The sequence below is a fragment of the Gymnoscopelus braueri genome, assembly GCF_963280865.1.
Source record: "Gymnoscopelus braueri genome assembly, chromosome: 5".
NCBI lineage: Eukaryota > Metazoa > Chordata > Actinopteri > Myctophiformes > Myctophidae > Gymnoscopelus > Gymnoscopelus braueri.
In genome coordinates this window covers 15,483,863-15,500,069 of record NC_137606.1, presented here as the reverse complement: position 1 = coordinate 15,500,069, position 16,207 = coordinate 15,483,863, and the positions used below count along the sequence as shown (strand labels likewise).

Below are 16,207 nucleotides of genomic sequence, written 5' to 3'. Positions count from 1 at the left end.
TTATAATGTATATGCATTTCTGTTTGTTTATAAGACGTCTTTATGAAATCAGACACATGGGCTGGGGTTCTCAAAAATATCCCATTGTTTAAATGATCCAAGCTGACTGATTCATTTTTATATACATTTGTTCCCACTGCCATGTGTATTTTTGTATTATCTACTGAGCGGTATTCCTTTAAAACATGTGATGATGAATGTCTACACTTTTTTGTCCGTGCAAATTAAAGCACCTTGGTGCACAGTACTTCTGTCTGTTGGCTCATAGTAGAACCAAGTTGTTTTGAGGAGGTTTGGAGAGAAAACACAAGGTCCTATGCTGTTAACATTGACGTGCTCATATTCAGTGATGAAGTGTTTGTTTGAAGGACAGTGGTATGAGTAACAGACTGCTTGTGTTTCACGTCACATACATTTATTGATGTCAAAAGACAAATACATTCAGTTCTACAGTGACAGAGTTGACATTTGAATCATATCGCCCCCCCCTCCCCCTCCCCCCATCAACACTAATAAAACACTAGAGTACCACTACGCAGAGAAAGATACAGACCAGATTCACATACAAACTCAACATAACAAATCTTAATCTACCTCTGTCTTCCTGCTGTGGTAAAAACTAGTGAAAGTGGCCCTCCCTCCTCCAAGGTGCAGCATCTCAGAATCTACACTATGTACAGCTATCCAAAATAAACAGTTCTCCAGTAACATTGACGACAAGATAACTTACTTACATTAACTCAACTTCAAGGTCACGACAGAAATCGATGTGTAGGCCAACATAAACAACTACAACATGTGGACGTTACTGTTTACTTGAAGCAAAGTGCACTATTTGACTGCCGGCAGAAAGGGAAACAATGGCTTTCAGTGGGCTTTAATTCCAACAGCCTCTTTTACACAGTAATCTCTTTACAAAAAAGAAAGTAGACTTGGTTTATGATCAATACACGTGTTTCCTGTGTGTGTGTTCATCGTTTGAAACAATTAAATAAATAAAAATAGAATTTTGTTTGTGATAATCATTATATATAATATAATATAATATAATATTTGAAGCAGTAAAAACCTGCAAACTAGAATCTCTTGAAGGCCAGTTCATTCCCACTAAGAATGTCCAACCTGACAGGCTATTAGGCTATACTTTGATGTATCTCTCTATGACCGCGTGCATCTGAAATGGAACGTGCTTATCTTAAAGGGAGACTTGCCCATTCACAGTCACACGACTTCCATGACTAGTGTTAGGGTGAGACAGAGGGCAGTGAGACGTGTGCGGAGAATGGACCGGATTAGGCTTTAACCTGCACTGGGAGGCAAAGGGTTGATGGTTTGGAGCGTAGTAGCCTCGATCTCCAGGCTTTTATTGTTTAGTTTTGCAAAAAAAGTAAAAGCCTGGACCAGTGCGTCGGTGTACCCGGTATAGGAAGTGTTTTATTTCCCCAACCAACCAGAGTGCAGTGGGCGTCGCTCGTAATGTTGTGTTGACGCCTGATTATGGATCCCACCAACGCTCCAGGATTTAGACCCGCCTTACCTGTCTGATTGGCTCCCTGGCAGGCATAGTTTTACTGAGGTTAGGGTTAGGGTTAAGGTTAGGTTTAGGCATAGTCTTACTGAGGTTAGGGTTAGGGTTAAGGTTAGGTTTAGGCATAGTTTTACTGAGGTTAGGGTTAGGGTTAGGGTTAAGGTTAGGTTTAGGCATAGTTGCAAAAACGAGAACTGTCAATCACAGCAACTACTGACCAATCACAGCGGGGTTTGCCAAGAGCTAGAGTGGGATCCATAATAATGCTGTGTTGACGGGGCGGCGGCTGACGGACAGATTGGTGAACCAATGGGATCAGGCGCATTCTCTCCGCGCTGATTTGAAACCCGCCCCTCTATACACGAAAGCAGGAAGGCTAGTGCAGCCTAGGAGTGTAGAGACAGGATTGGGCACGTAGCTACTGAATACTGTAAAATCCTGAGTGTGAATTCAACTCTGAGAGTGTACCAATGTAACCTTTGTACAACATTAGGCTACATGTGTACACCCTCAGTGTTACAAATGGATTAGTCTCGGGATGCCAGATGACCTCCTAAGCGTCTAGAGACTGACTTGAGTCTACAAATGAATAAATTAACACTGAGGATTTTAGGAGCATTGTTAGAGTGTGTGTGCGTGTGCGTGTGTGTGTGTGTGTGTGTGTGTGTGTGTGTGTGTGTGTGTGTGTGTGTGTGTGTGTGTGTGTGTGTGTGTGTGTGTGTGTGCGTGTGCGTGTGCGTGTGCATGTGTGTGCGGGGAGGAAGTCCAGCCTAAAGGGTTTCCAGCAGCCAGTCAAACAGGCTGGACAGAGGCCCGCCCTCCTCTTTCTCGCGGAGTTTGCAGAATTGAACCACAGCGCCGAACAGGTCAGCAATCCTCCACGCCTTCTGTGACACCAGATGGACCACCCTCTGGAACTAATGAAAACAAACAAACAAACAAACAAACACAGTCAACAGACATATCCATCTCACTTGTTGACACATTACAGTGGTCTTACGTGGTATCACCCGGTGAATCTACAAGGTATTCTAATTTGAGCATGTAGAAGACTATGTATAGTAGAGATTTTTCGTACGAGTTTTATCACATACCCAGCCTTTAGGCTGAGAGCGTAATAACAGGACAAAGAGTGATATGGTTGCGTTAAACAATAAGGCTAACGCTGTATCTTCTGTAGGGATAAACTTCACGCTACATCTAAATATTATCAGGCTAAGTATTAATATGAACAGGTAGGAACACAATGCATGTTTTCAGTCTCCGCCAGGCCTAAGGCATGGCCGAGACTATGTTTTCGCCCCTGTCCGTCCGTCCGTCCGTGTGTCCGTCCATCCGTCCATCCGTCCATCTGTCCTGTTATAGCGCCACCAGGAGGCTGTTTTTTGCAAAACAAATTTTATTTTATATTAATTCCCAGATTTTGTCAAAACATCAGGCAAATCGGTACGCATTATCTCTACAGTCATGTGATCAAGACGGATCTGCCCGATTTATCATATTCCATCCTGATTGGCTAAGATTGGCTTTCAAGTATTTCAATTCATGAACGCAGCATACAATTGCTGTGAAACCTTGCATCCACATTTCCACTAGGCCCAGGAAGAAATGCCACCCTACATCTTTCAAATCGGCCTCATGTTGGCGCTATAACAGGCAGATTCACGTTTTGCCATATAGCTCTCAAAATTATTTCCCCTTGGATTGGTTCATTACGCAACTCCCCAAATAAGCCACTCCCATTTCCACCTGACAAGTTTTCCACCATGTTTCCACCATGTCCAGCAATTTTTTCTTGTTATTATTATTATAATTTTGTATTATTATTAAAGCTCAACCCACCTTGGGCGCCCCCTTTTCTTTGGACTTGCTGAAGTAGAGGCCAGGCAATCCGAGCTCAGAAGCAGCGATCCATTGCAGAGCCACCCTGAGCTCTGAGTCCACACACTCTGATTCCAGGTCACAGTTTACCACCAACAGCACCCGAGGGCCGCTGCTTCCCCCTACTGAGCTGCCTTCTGCAGGGTGACAGGAGAAGGTGATGGGAGGTTAAAGGACATATTACAGTAGGTTATGTCCTCATACACGACTCATGATTAACCCCCGGCAAAACAGCAATGTTGTTACATTCTTGCTTCCAATGTTCAGCTTTCTATACACATACAGTAAATCTCATTTGATTACAACACATCAGATGTTACTTCCTCTGAGTCCACACACACACACACACACACACACACACACACACACACACACACACACACACACACACTAGGGGTGGGACGATATGGATACCTCACGATACGATATATATCACGATATTAGGCCCACTATAACAATATATATCACGATATTCGATATATTGCGATATCACGATATTCAATATATATTGCAAGAAATTTCACCAACGATATATCACGATATCTGAAAATATAGATATATTGCGATATCACAATATATTGCATGAAATTTCACCAACGATATATCACGATAGTCCTTGTATTCAATTCATAAACACATAAAATAGCACCAAACAGTTCAAAATCATCATTACACAAATACAGAGTAGGAAAAACAACGTATCACAAACTATAAAAAACAACAACAAAAAAACATTTTTTTCTTTTTCTTTTTATTATCGATATTTTTCGGCAGTATATCGATTAGTTATCGCGGGAGAAAGTATCGCGATATATCGCGATATCGATATATCGTCCCACCCCTAACACACACACACACACACACACACACACACACACACACACACACACACACACACACACACACACACACACACACACACACACACGCATACACACACACATCGCCAATGATCACAACGAGTTGTGAGCTTGTAGATCTGTATTGTTGGCAAGTGACACCATCGTACGACATCGTTTTTCTCACACCTACTGTATGTCGTTACCAGAGCAACCAATGCAGATGCCCTGAATACACAAATCCGATCTGATTACTTTCAAATAACAGTGTGGATAGATCAGATCAGATTTGAGAAACAAAGCGGATTCGTCTGAACAAAGCCTATATGTGCATTGTGCACAAGTTGTGCATACTGACACCACAAGATGAAAGCTGCTTGCTTCTTCAGACCTTACACATACTCTGAACTGCATGGTGTTTTTTCATAATCTTTGTTCCAATTTAAGTCTTAATCTTAGTATTTATAAAACAGCATCTGGAGATCACAGATCTCTAGATGACAGATGAACATCTTTAATTCAGGAGTGATAAAACGACTTTTCATGCACCAACCAACACACAACAGTCACGACACAGTTTGATTGAAAAAACTTATGTTGCTATATCAGTGGTGCTCCAGCTTTTCCATGTCAAAAGGACCCCCAAAATTATATGTATTTGGCCACGGACCCCCATCTCAAAATATGCTGTTCCAGGGACCCCCAGAAGTACAGATCGGAGTTAAAAATGTTCGCTTTAAAACATATATATATATATTCAAAGATTTGCACAATTTTTCAAGATCAGATATAAATAGCAGATCTACAAGCTCATAGCGCGGCACTCGGTGCCACGCTATGAGCTTGTATATCTGCTATTTTTGAATAGCCAAATAAATCTTAAAATCACATGGATGCGTTCACGGTCTTAATGGGTTAAAGCAGCACAAGGACTTCACCTCCGAAACATCGCCCGCCTCCGTCCCACACTATCCCAAACTGCTGCAGAGAAACTCATCCATGCCTTCATCACATCTAGACTCGACTACTGCAATAGCCTCCTTTACGGCGCCACCTCCAAAGTTCTCAAGAAAGTCCAACATGTGCAAAACTCTGCTGCCCGCCTCCTCACCAGAACCCGATCCAGAGACCACATCACCCCAGTCCTCCACGACCTTCATTGACTCCCAGTAAAACACAGACTCGATTTCTAAATCCTGATCAACCTCCTGGAAATCCCCCAAAAAACAAACAAACACACCTGGGGTGACAGGGCTTTTTCACTTGCAGCCCCCTCCCTTTGGAACTCACTCCTACCTCACATCAAAGCCGCCCCCACCCTTGCCGTGTTCAAAGCCTCCCTCAAAACACCACCCTTTCAGACTCGCTTTCCCCGTATAACTCAAATCAAATCTCCCTTTCTGCCTTTTAATCTTAGCTTAAAGGGGAAATCCACCCATTTTCAATATTTAACTATGTCATTAATATAGCATAAAGGAGTTGTGTGGAAATAAGAAAAAATTAAAAAAAAAATTAACATTGCAAAAAAATTAACATTGCAAATTACACTGTGATGACTCATCATGGTGTAATTTGCAATGTTAATTTTTTTGCAATGTTACATTTTTTTGCAATGTTAATTTTTTTTTAAATTTTTTCTTATTTCCACACAACTCCTTTATGCTATATTAATGACATAGTTAAATATTGAAAATGGGTGGATTTCCCCTTTAATGTTTTTCTCTTTGCTAATTTTTTAGCTAATAAAGTTTTTTTTTTTTACTTTGGGCCCTAGGAAAAGCGCTAGCCTAATAAGCGTATATAAGTGTGATGTAGTATTATTATTATTATTATTATTCATTATGCCACTTACCAATGACTTTCTCCTTGCTCCTTTTGAGGTGGCCTTTCTCTGTCTCCTCACTGTGGGAAACAGAGTAACATCTGATAAGTGTGCTTGTCCATCAACAAGACAAATATTATACAAATGGGCAAGCAAAAATTACAACTTGATGAAGGCAAAATGCTTCCTTCTCCGTAAACAAAGTCCTGTTGGGAGAAAATGTTTGATTTGTTAAGCCCACATTAGCAGCACTAAAAGTACCTCAATATACCTTGCAATATACTGGACTGTTAGTATGAGATTATTATGTCATTATTATCCTACTTCCCAGGGAGGGAAAACGATTATAAGTAGAATTGTATATGGATGTCAGGCCCTGTCACATCAGGCACCTCTCACAGCACTGAATGACAAGGCTGTTATGGCCCTGTCACGGGCCCTGTCATGTTATCATGTTATGGTACCATGTTCCCAGCCCTGTCACAGGGATGTCAGGAAAGCCGTGTGACGCGAGCTATGTGAATGCACTAGAGTTGGGAAGCCGGGGCGAGGCTTCCCTCTACTGGGCGGGGCTTCTTTCGCTCTACATTAGAAGAGTTGGGAACGGTGGGCGTAGTCACATTCTAATACAGCCCGAATACCCAATCTCAGCACCGGCCTCAGTGGCTTGCCTCGTTAATCACTAGACTCCCAACCCACACTTCCTGGGATTCTGGAATCGATTCTCGCTTGAGACATTACTTTTTCAAACAACCGCAGACTACTTTTTTCGCCGATAAAGTAAAGTTTCGGACAGCAACGGAGGGGCGCAGTCTCAAGCGAACTTGAGCCACGAGAGGCACCCCGTGCCGAAGGTTGCGAAGTTTCCTTGTGCCTACTCAGCCCCGTTCGAGTCAGGGGAGAGCGTTTGCCCCAACTGCCACTCAAAGTGACTACTGGCCAATCACAGCGCGTCTTTGCCGGGACTTCCCCAACTCTCAACTCCAGTACCCAACTCTAGTGCATTCCCATAGCTCGCCCCTGTGACAGGGCCTGACATCCCTGTCACACAGTGCTGTGAGAGGAGCTTGATTTGACAGGGCCTGACATCCCTGTGACAGGGCCTGACATCCCATGTCCCATGATACTGACCATGATACTGACCATGATACTGACCATGATACTGCCCATGATACTGACCATGATACTGAACAAGATACCGACCATGATACTGACCATGATACTGACCATGATACTGACCATGATACTGACCATGATACTGAACAAGATACTGACCATGATACTGACCATGATACTGACCAAGATTCTGACATGATACTGAGATGATACTGACCATGATAATGACATGATACTGACCATGATACTGACCATGATACTGACACGATACTGACCATGATACTGACCATGATACTGACATGATACTGACCATGATACTGACCATGATACTGACATGATACTGACATGATACTGACCATGATACAGTGACCATGATACTGAACAAGATACTGAACAAGATACTGACCATGATACTGACCATGATACTGACCATGATACTGACATGATACTGACATTATACTGACCATGATACTGACCATGATACTGACATGATACTGACCATGATACTGACACGATACTGACACGATACTGAGATGATACTGACCATGATACTGACATGATACTGACCATGATACTGACATGATACTGACATGATACTGACCATGATACTGACCATGATACTGACATGATACTGACATGATACTGACCATGATACTGACCATGATACTGACATGATACTGACCATGATACTGGCATGATACTGACATGATACTGACATGATACTGACATGATACTGACCATGATACTGACATGATACTGACATGATGCTGACCATGATGCTGACCATGATACTGACCATGATGCTGACCATGATACTGACATGATACTGACATGATACTGACCATGATACTGACATGATACTGACCATGATACTGACCATGATACTGACATGATACTGACATGATACTGACCATGATACTGACCATGATACTGACATGATACTGACATGATACTGACCATGATACTGACATGATACTGACATGATACTGACCATGATACTGACATGATACTGACCATGATACTGACCATGATACTGACATGATACTGACATGATTGGAGACACAGTGACCAGTACCTTATAAGACCAGTACCATGGAGACACAATGACCAGTACCAAGACATCCCTGTCACATAGTGCTTGTGACAGACAAACTTGCCACAGACTGTTGATCAGTGCTCTGGCTAATACTCAGGCTTCTTTCCCCGCCTTCAATGTACTTACATATTGTACAATTAATGTAAAACTACATTTTAACATTTCAGCCACAGCAGCTTTCCTTCCTTTTGGCCGTGGCACTTTATCTTTGGCCGCAGCGTCTTTTTTTGGCCGCTAGGACCCCTAAGCCTCTTTCCCCATCTTCAATGTACTTACATATTGTACAGTTAATATAAAACTACATTGCACATTAAGCCACAGCACCCCACCCTACTGCGCATCTCCATATAAGGCCATATCAGTTGGATCACTGGTAGCTGTGATGTAGCTGATTGGGCCCTCACATCTAGTCATCCCAATAAAAAACTTGCAACTACACACAATTCAGAAACCACGCCTCATTTGATTGCACAGTCAATGAAAAAAAGTGAATGATGAAATGAAGAAAGTGTCCACTTGAATATATTAAGCTCATGACCCCCCCCCTGCAGTTGTCATTTGTTGGTATCAGAGTCAGACCACACAGTGACAATCACAACAGCTTTGCTGTGACACTCACCAGATGACTGTGCTTTGGCTGGGCACATCGGAAAAAGCATCCAGGACTGCCAGACCCAAACTGGATGCGCTGCTCGTCGCGTTTCTGTAAACCAAAATAAAACAAACCAAAAAAAAAACACAGAGTATCATTCATATCTTGTCTGAAGACGTCTGACGTGGTCCCTCACGGAACAATAAGAAGGCATGTCAATGAAGGTCACGTTGCTCATTAGCTACTAATGAACGTATAAATAGCAGCTGCATCTGATGCTTGCCCGGTGGACAGTGGCTGGCAGTTAGCCCCCTCCAGTAATGACAGGGCAGGCTGGTGGAGAGTTGAAGTGGACATGTGGCCCTTGTGTTTCACAGCATGTAGGTAATCTAAGGGCATGACGAGGCAGCAAAATAAACAAGTGGATGGAGAGGCCACAGGGTTGGATTTGCCAGTGGAATGGGGGATGGGGATGGGGGGGAATCCATGCCTCTGCTTTTGAATCCCTGCTTCTCTGGTCATTCATTTTCGTGACCGGTGGGGATTGTTTAATACCTGCTTTTGGTCAGACAGAATTAAATACATACATACATACATACATTTCTTTTTGGAAAATGTAGATTTATTTTTGATAATATCAAAATTTGGACAATGCAGTTGAAGTGCTCAGGTGGCACAGTGGTATAGCTGCCTACCGCCGTGGAGTGTTGGGGGTTTGAATCCACTGCAGAGCACCACACTATCACTGGCTTCCTGCTTTTGGGAAAATGTTCACGTTCATGTTCAAATTGATAGAAATTCAATTTTATTTTGTATTTATTTATTTCGGAAATAGCGAAAATAACATCAACACAATAACAACAACACAACACGTTGCGATGCGACACGTTGTGAGCTGTTTTCATTGTGAGCTATTCAAAGGTTGACACATTGTCGGCTATTTTTAGTATTTGTTGTACGAAGTATATAGAGCTTAATTAATCAAGATAATGTCCTCGGTTTCTTGTCTAATTCTCCGTAACATACTCACTATGGGATATCAGCGCCCCCTGGCGTTGATGCAGAGCTACATACCATAAACTCCCGGGCCATTCATTGGCTGAGAAGGGTATGTCACGTGTCCGGTAGACCGGAAGAGGTATAAAACCTCTTGCGTGACGTGGCTCATCCTCTTTCGCTTCTCTGCATGGCAGATGCAACAGCTCAAGACATACCTTAATAATAACAAACGTAACTTTGATCAGGACAGAAACCAGCTTTAGCCCACTCGGTGGTACTTGTACTAACCAACGGGTTTTCCTCCTATTAAAAAAAAAAAGTTTTATTATTTCCGCTCCCGCGGCTATCTTCTCTTTCTTTCTTTTACTGCTAAAGCAAGTTTTCCTCCTTTGAGTTTTCCGCGCTCTTAGCCTTGCGGCTGAAAGCTAACAGGTTAGCTCGAGATGGAGGTTCCACGTCCCTGCGTATTGCTGCTCTGCCGCTTGATGATCGCCGGGGATGACCCTCATGGTTTCTGCATCTCGTGCCTCGGTCTCTACGGGGCCGAGGCATTTCCAAGATGCACCGGGACGCTGCGAGGACTGCGCTCTGTTCTCCACGCTGCACCTCGATAGCCGCTTAGCCAGGGCAGCGCCCTGGCTGCGGGAGGCAGCGACGTCTCGTCCCCGGTCGTCGCGGATCCAGCAACACCCCGCATGGACACCGGCCCAGGGAACGTGGGTGGTGGGGCCCACCACGTGCGCTCACAGTCCACAATGGGCCCTCCGGCAGTCCCGGCTGCGAGCGGTGTTAGCCCCCGCTCGCAGCACCTCCAGGCTGCTACACAAGCCGTGCTACGCAGCACTGCAGCAGCCGCTAGCACCGTGTCTGGGGGAACCACCCAGGTGCAACTACCTAGCGGCACTTCCTCCCCCTCTTCCCAGCCGTCTACTCCGCTGCCACAGCAAGCGTACCGGGCCAGCGGTGCGTCGCCAGGAGACAACGAAGGGGCTCCGGCGACGGCAGCATAGACGAGGGGAGAACGAGGCAGAAGCTCGTGAGTGAGTTAGCCCAGACTAGCTACGTTAGCTGCTTAACGCTAGGTTAACGTCGCCTTAGTCAGGCAGTGTTTTTGTTGGCTTAACACCCATGCAACAGGTTAGTAACAGCGTTGTTCTGGCCTAGCTGGCCTCGCTAGGACAACACCAGCTTGTTAGCCTTCTCACTCTGTGTATCGAGCCACCTCTGGGGCTTCTGAAGACCTTGGACAGGCTCGTCGGGCGCCATTGGGACACATGTTGTTTTTGTCATAAGAATATGTTAAAACGTTTCATGCTGTTTACTGTTTCTGTGCCTGCTCTTGTTTCATTTCACATGTTCCAAGTACACAAAGCACATTAGCACATTAGCAGACTCTCACCGGTGCACAGACCGGTTCAGCCCCCCCTCCCCCCCGGCCGTGCTGGGGAAGAGGACCGTGGCTTTACAGGCCTCGATGGACAAGATGGACACCTCGACTGCCAAAAGGCCATGTTTAATGAAAACGAATGTGTGTTTAAAAGTACAATTTTTTTCTGCCAAAGAAATAAATGTGTTACATGTTACAAACGATCTCGTTCTTTCACGTGGCTTGAGAGCAGCGGAGCAGTGGAGTCCCCTACCGCGGGCTTCTCTGCTCCAATGCTCTTTGTATATAAGCCCATAATGTCTGTGATGCCCGAACTCCGGTATCCCAGACATTGATGGGATAATATCTGTGCATGTAATGTAAATGTGTCAACGTTCTCAATTACATAAGCCCACACTGTCTAGAACACCCGAGTCCCGATGTTCTAGACATTGGCTTGAGAGCAGCGGAGCAGTGGAGTCCCCTACCGCGGGCTTCTCTGCTCCAATGCTCTCTGTATATAAGCCCATAATGTCTGTGATGCCCGAACTCCGGTATCCCAGACATTGATGGGGTAATATCTGTGCATGTAATGTATCAACGTTCTCGATTCATAAGCCACAATGTCTGGAACACCTGAGTCCCGATGTTCTAGACATTGTTGGATAACATCTGTGCATGTTTTTGGATCGTATGAAGGTAATATAAAAACCGACATCACCCCTGTCCGCCAGAGGGCGCAAATGCGCCAGTGGAATGGGGTCACGTCAGTTTTGCCTTTCGCCTCACAGGCTTCCGTCTCACGGGTTGCAGCGAAACGCCACTGTGGACCGGAAGTCCTTGAGTCAGAAGGAGCGGACCTCTGTCTCCGCCGTTTTGGAGGGACAGATGCCCCCTTTCCCGCACCGCCTCACGATTTGCAGGCCACGTTCGCCTTTAACGAGCGACAAAGCATCCCCTACGGGGAGGAAGGTTTTGTCGCCTCACAGGCATCCGTCCCACAGGAAGTGCCCAAGCACCACTGTGAACCGGAAGTACTTCGGTCAGACATGACCCCTTGGCCGTACCGCCTCACGTTCGCCGCTGGAGGGCGACAAAGCACCTCCTAGGGAGGACGACCTTGTCGACAAGATGGCGGCGGCCAGAGTAAGTTAGGAAGAGAGTAATGACAGTAGCGTCGATCCCATTTTGAGAATGGAATGCGGAAGTGCTCTGTCTACGTCAATGAGATAGTTCCAATGTTGGAACTATAGCCCATAGAGGCCCGCTTTGCGGCGAGATCAAAGCGTGACGTTACTCTCTCTTCTACACTCTGGCGACGGCCAAGGTAGGATTAATCATTGATATATATATATAGTTTCACTGTATATATCTTTGGGCTTAATTCTGACGCCAGGGTTTTTCCCCGTGGCCAGTCTCGTGACTCCTCCGAGTCCTCCGTTGGCCCGAGGGTTAGCACCGCCGGCGGCAGTGGCAGCGTCACTGGTCCCCATGGCAACGGTCCCCATGGCAACGCTCCCACTCTCCGAGCGGCCGGTGACGTCATCGTCCAAGCCACTCGCTCGGTGTGTGAAGCAATGGAGGTTTGCAAATTCGAATCCTTAGGTATTGCTCACAATACTAAAGGGTTTCAGGCTGCATTTCTCCACAAAACCCCCCGTGACAGAAAAAGTATTGTTTTCCCGTGCAAGGGGTCCAGCAGCCAATACTCTGAGGGAGGAAGTCTCCTTCCTCTTGAGCTTGGGCGCTATTAAAGAATTACTTCCGATACTTCTGTTTACTATCCCAGTACATCAGCGTTACACTGTGTGTGTACAGGGTTTTTCAGTACAGCAGTGACACACTGTGATTGTACTGATCAACTCCCCTGATCCGCAACAACACATTGTGGTTGTACTGGTATGTTTTCCACGTGCTCTTATGCATATAATCTCCTATGTCGGACACGGTGTTGTTCCTCTCATGCAGAGGATAAGGCAACCATGTCTCTGAGAGAGGGGGTTCACTCTCTCTCCATAGTGAGTATGTTACGAAGAATTTGTCAAGAAACGCGAGGTTACGTTGTAACCCCGGTTTCCTTAGAATTCAGAGTAACATAGTCAGAGAACTATCTATGAATCGGAACCAACTGGTTTTCTATTCGTAATATTTTCTGGTGGAAAAGAAGGGGGGGGGGGGTACGACCCATTCTGAATCTGAAGGGTCTCAATAAATACTTGGGTCGAAGAGCGGACCTCTGTCTCCGCCATTTTGGAGGGACAGATGCCCCCTTTGCCGTACCGCCTCACGGACTACAGGCCTCGTTCGCCACTAACGAGCGACAAAGCACTCCCTAAGGGGAGGACGACTTTGTCGACGCTCCGTCCGGAGCCTTTGGGCTCAGACGAGAGGGCGACGGCCAAGGTAGGCTTACTTTGGACGGCCCCGTTTGTCAGAGTGACAGCGCCGTTGGTTTCCATGGAAACAGACAGGCTGCGCTGGCGGACAAACCGGATGCTGACGTCAGGCAAGGTCCCCGTGACCGGTCACGTGACCCCGCCGGGTCCTAACGGACCGTTAGTACCTCTACTGCCTCGAGCGGTCACCTCAGGGTTAGCACCGCTGGCAGCAGTGGCAGCGTCGCTGGTCCCCATGGCAACGCACACAGGGTTAGCGCTGCTAGCACCAGTAGTAGCGTCTTTGGTCCCCATGTCAACGCACACACAAAAAACGGTTCCCTTGGAAACGGATCTCAACGTTTCTTGGCCCATGGTGATTTAGCCTTGACTAGCTTGTTAGCTGCTAGGTTTGCAGAACCTCCAATCAGGCTACTGTTGTTTCGATTGGCGGCTAACTGGCCTCACTAACAACAACACATTGCAGTGTTGTTTTTTGGTGCAGCGCATAGCCAGCCCCGCTAAAGCAACACCACGGTGGCCACCTTCCACCGCTACCCTTCCACGGTCTCTAACGGCCCCGCATGTGCGGGTCCGCTGGATCACGTGGCGACATCACCGGTCCAGTTGGAAACGTGTGCGTTGTCCGCACTGGGTGACTTCAGAGCCCCTCCTGACTCGCTTGCTGAGGCAGCTTGTTGGAGAGTTTGCAGTCCGGAACTGTTTTACTATCCCGGTACTTCAGTGGTACACTGTGTGTGTAGGGGTTTTTTCAGTACAGCAGTGACACACTGTGGTTGTACTGGTCAGCTCCCCTGATCAACAACAACACACTGTGGTTGTACTGGTGTATGACCCTCTCTGCGGACGGTGCGTTAAGGAGATGGGTGGACCAGCATTGTTTTCAATGCTTATTTCCACGTTCCTTTCTATCCACCACAGTCAGGAGGTGGCGCGGCACACAGACGTGGCCGTTTCCCCACTTGACGTCGAGGGGTTTTTCACCGTCACCGTCCGTCGAGCGTCTTGGTCCCGTCTCAGCAGACCACCTTCATAGGGGATCTCGCTGGGCTAGACCAGGCTCACGGCGCGTCTGTCCCGGGCGGGATAGACAGCGTTTCGGCCTAGGGTCTTCTCGCGTGAGGCGACAAGTCACATACAGGCTATGCGTGCAGGCGACGGGTCTCATGACTTCGGCCTTACACCTGTTTCGTTTGGACAAGCCCCACGTGTGACCTTTTTTCCCCGGAGGTGGATGTGGGCTCTTGGAGCCCCGTCCACCTGAGGTTGTCATGTCCTGATCGGAACCAACAACACCACGACCGTGTGCTATGCCAAAAAGCAGGGAGGCCTGGCCTCTCCAGTGTTGGACAGGCTAGCTGGTGATCTGACGCTGTGGTGCGACGCGCGCCTTACGTCAACCAGAGCCTCACAGGTACCGGGCCTCCTGAACAGTGGAGCGACTCTGTTGTCCAGGGGCATTTTTTGGTACGCAGATTGGCCTCTCCTCCGGAGATAACAAGCCAGATCTGGGCCAGGTTGGCCGACTGAACTGCTTTATGCATTCCCGTCACTGGAGTTGGTCCTCTCAACTTGTCAGACTCCACGGACTGTCAGTGCCACTGGTGGCACTGGCGTGGGGCGCATGGAGGTTAGGAATAATCCTCTCCTCTACAACGAGCCTTGGGCCCTCCCCCCGATCAGAGATCTGCTACGGCAGGCAGGGGTCGGGATTTTCCACAAGCAACCTCAGGACCTAGACCGGTGGGCTTGGCCCGTGAGGGGGAGACCTTGACTTCTTATGGCCTGCCCCCTGAGGTGGTAGCTACCATCCAGGGGGCGAGGGCCCTTTCCACGAGGTCTGCGTACGACGACAGGTGGAACCTGTTCGTGTCATGGTGTCTGGGTCAGTCACCGCCGGATGAGGCCTTCCGGGCCTCGGTACGCAGCATCCTCATGTTCTTGCGGGACAAATTGAACCAAGGTCTGGTTTTCTCGACGGTTAAGGTGTACCAGGCGGCCATTTCCGCTTGTCACGTGGGTTTCGATGACATGACGGTTGGCCGACATCCGCTGGTGCGTAGTTTTATGAACGGTGCCAGGCGGGCCAGGCCGGTCTCTAGGCCTCTGTTCCCGGCCTGGGACCTGGCGGTGGTGCTGGGGGCGCTTTGCCTCCCACCGTTCGAGCCTTTTCACTCTATGGATCTGGAGATCGTTAGTCTCGAAACGGTTCTTGTGGTTGTTTTCACTACAGCTACACGGGTCAGCGACATACATGCGCTCTCAGTAAGTTCGGAGTGCATGAGGTTCTTGGGAGACGACAGCAGGGTTTGGTTAAGCCCAACATGGCGTTTGTTCCCAAGAACGGAATGGTGACCCAGACACCGGTTGAGCTGATAGTTTTTCATCCGCCTCCTTTCGCTTCTGCAGAGGATAGGCGGCTGCACTGTCTCTGCCCAGTGAGGGCGTTGAAGCTCTACTGCCAGAGGACGCCGGTCGGCCGGTCGTCGTCGCAACTTTTTGTCTCCTTCGGCCCAGATGGTCGGAGGAAGGCAGTGACTAAGGCGACGCTTTCTAGATGGAGTTTGGATGC

The 16,207-nt window shown here is 47.2% G+C and overlaps 1 protein-coding gene across 1 annotated transcript in view; it reads right to left on the bottom strand.

Moving 5' to 3' along the window:
* Nucleotides 1–2,298: 2,298 nt before the first annotated feature.
* sphkap (SPHK1 interactor, AKAP domain containing) overlaps nt 2,299–16,207 on the bottom strand; it is a gene marked incomplete at its 3' end in the record, with an annotated part of 118,730 nt that continues 104,821 nt past the window's right edge. The window contains exons 9-12 of the mRNA XM_080429086.1: nt 8,902–8,985; nt 6,101–6,150; nt 3,371–3,546; nt 2,299–2,445 (exon numbers count right to left, since the gene is read on the bottom strand). Coding sequence (XP_080285212.1) covers nt 2,299–2,445; nt 3,371–3,546; nt 6,101–6,150; nt 8,902–8,985 — 457 coding nt within the window. The remainder of the gene's footprint in view (nt 2,446–3,370; nt 3,547–6,100; nt 6,151–8,901; nt 8,986–16,207) is intronic.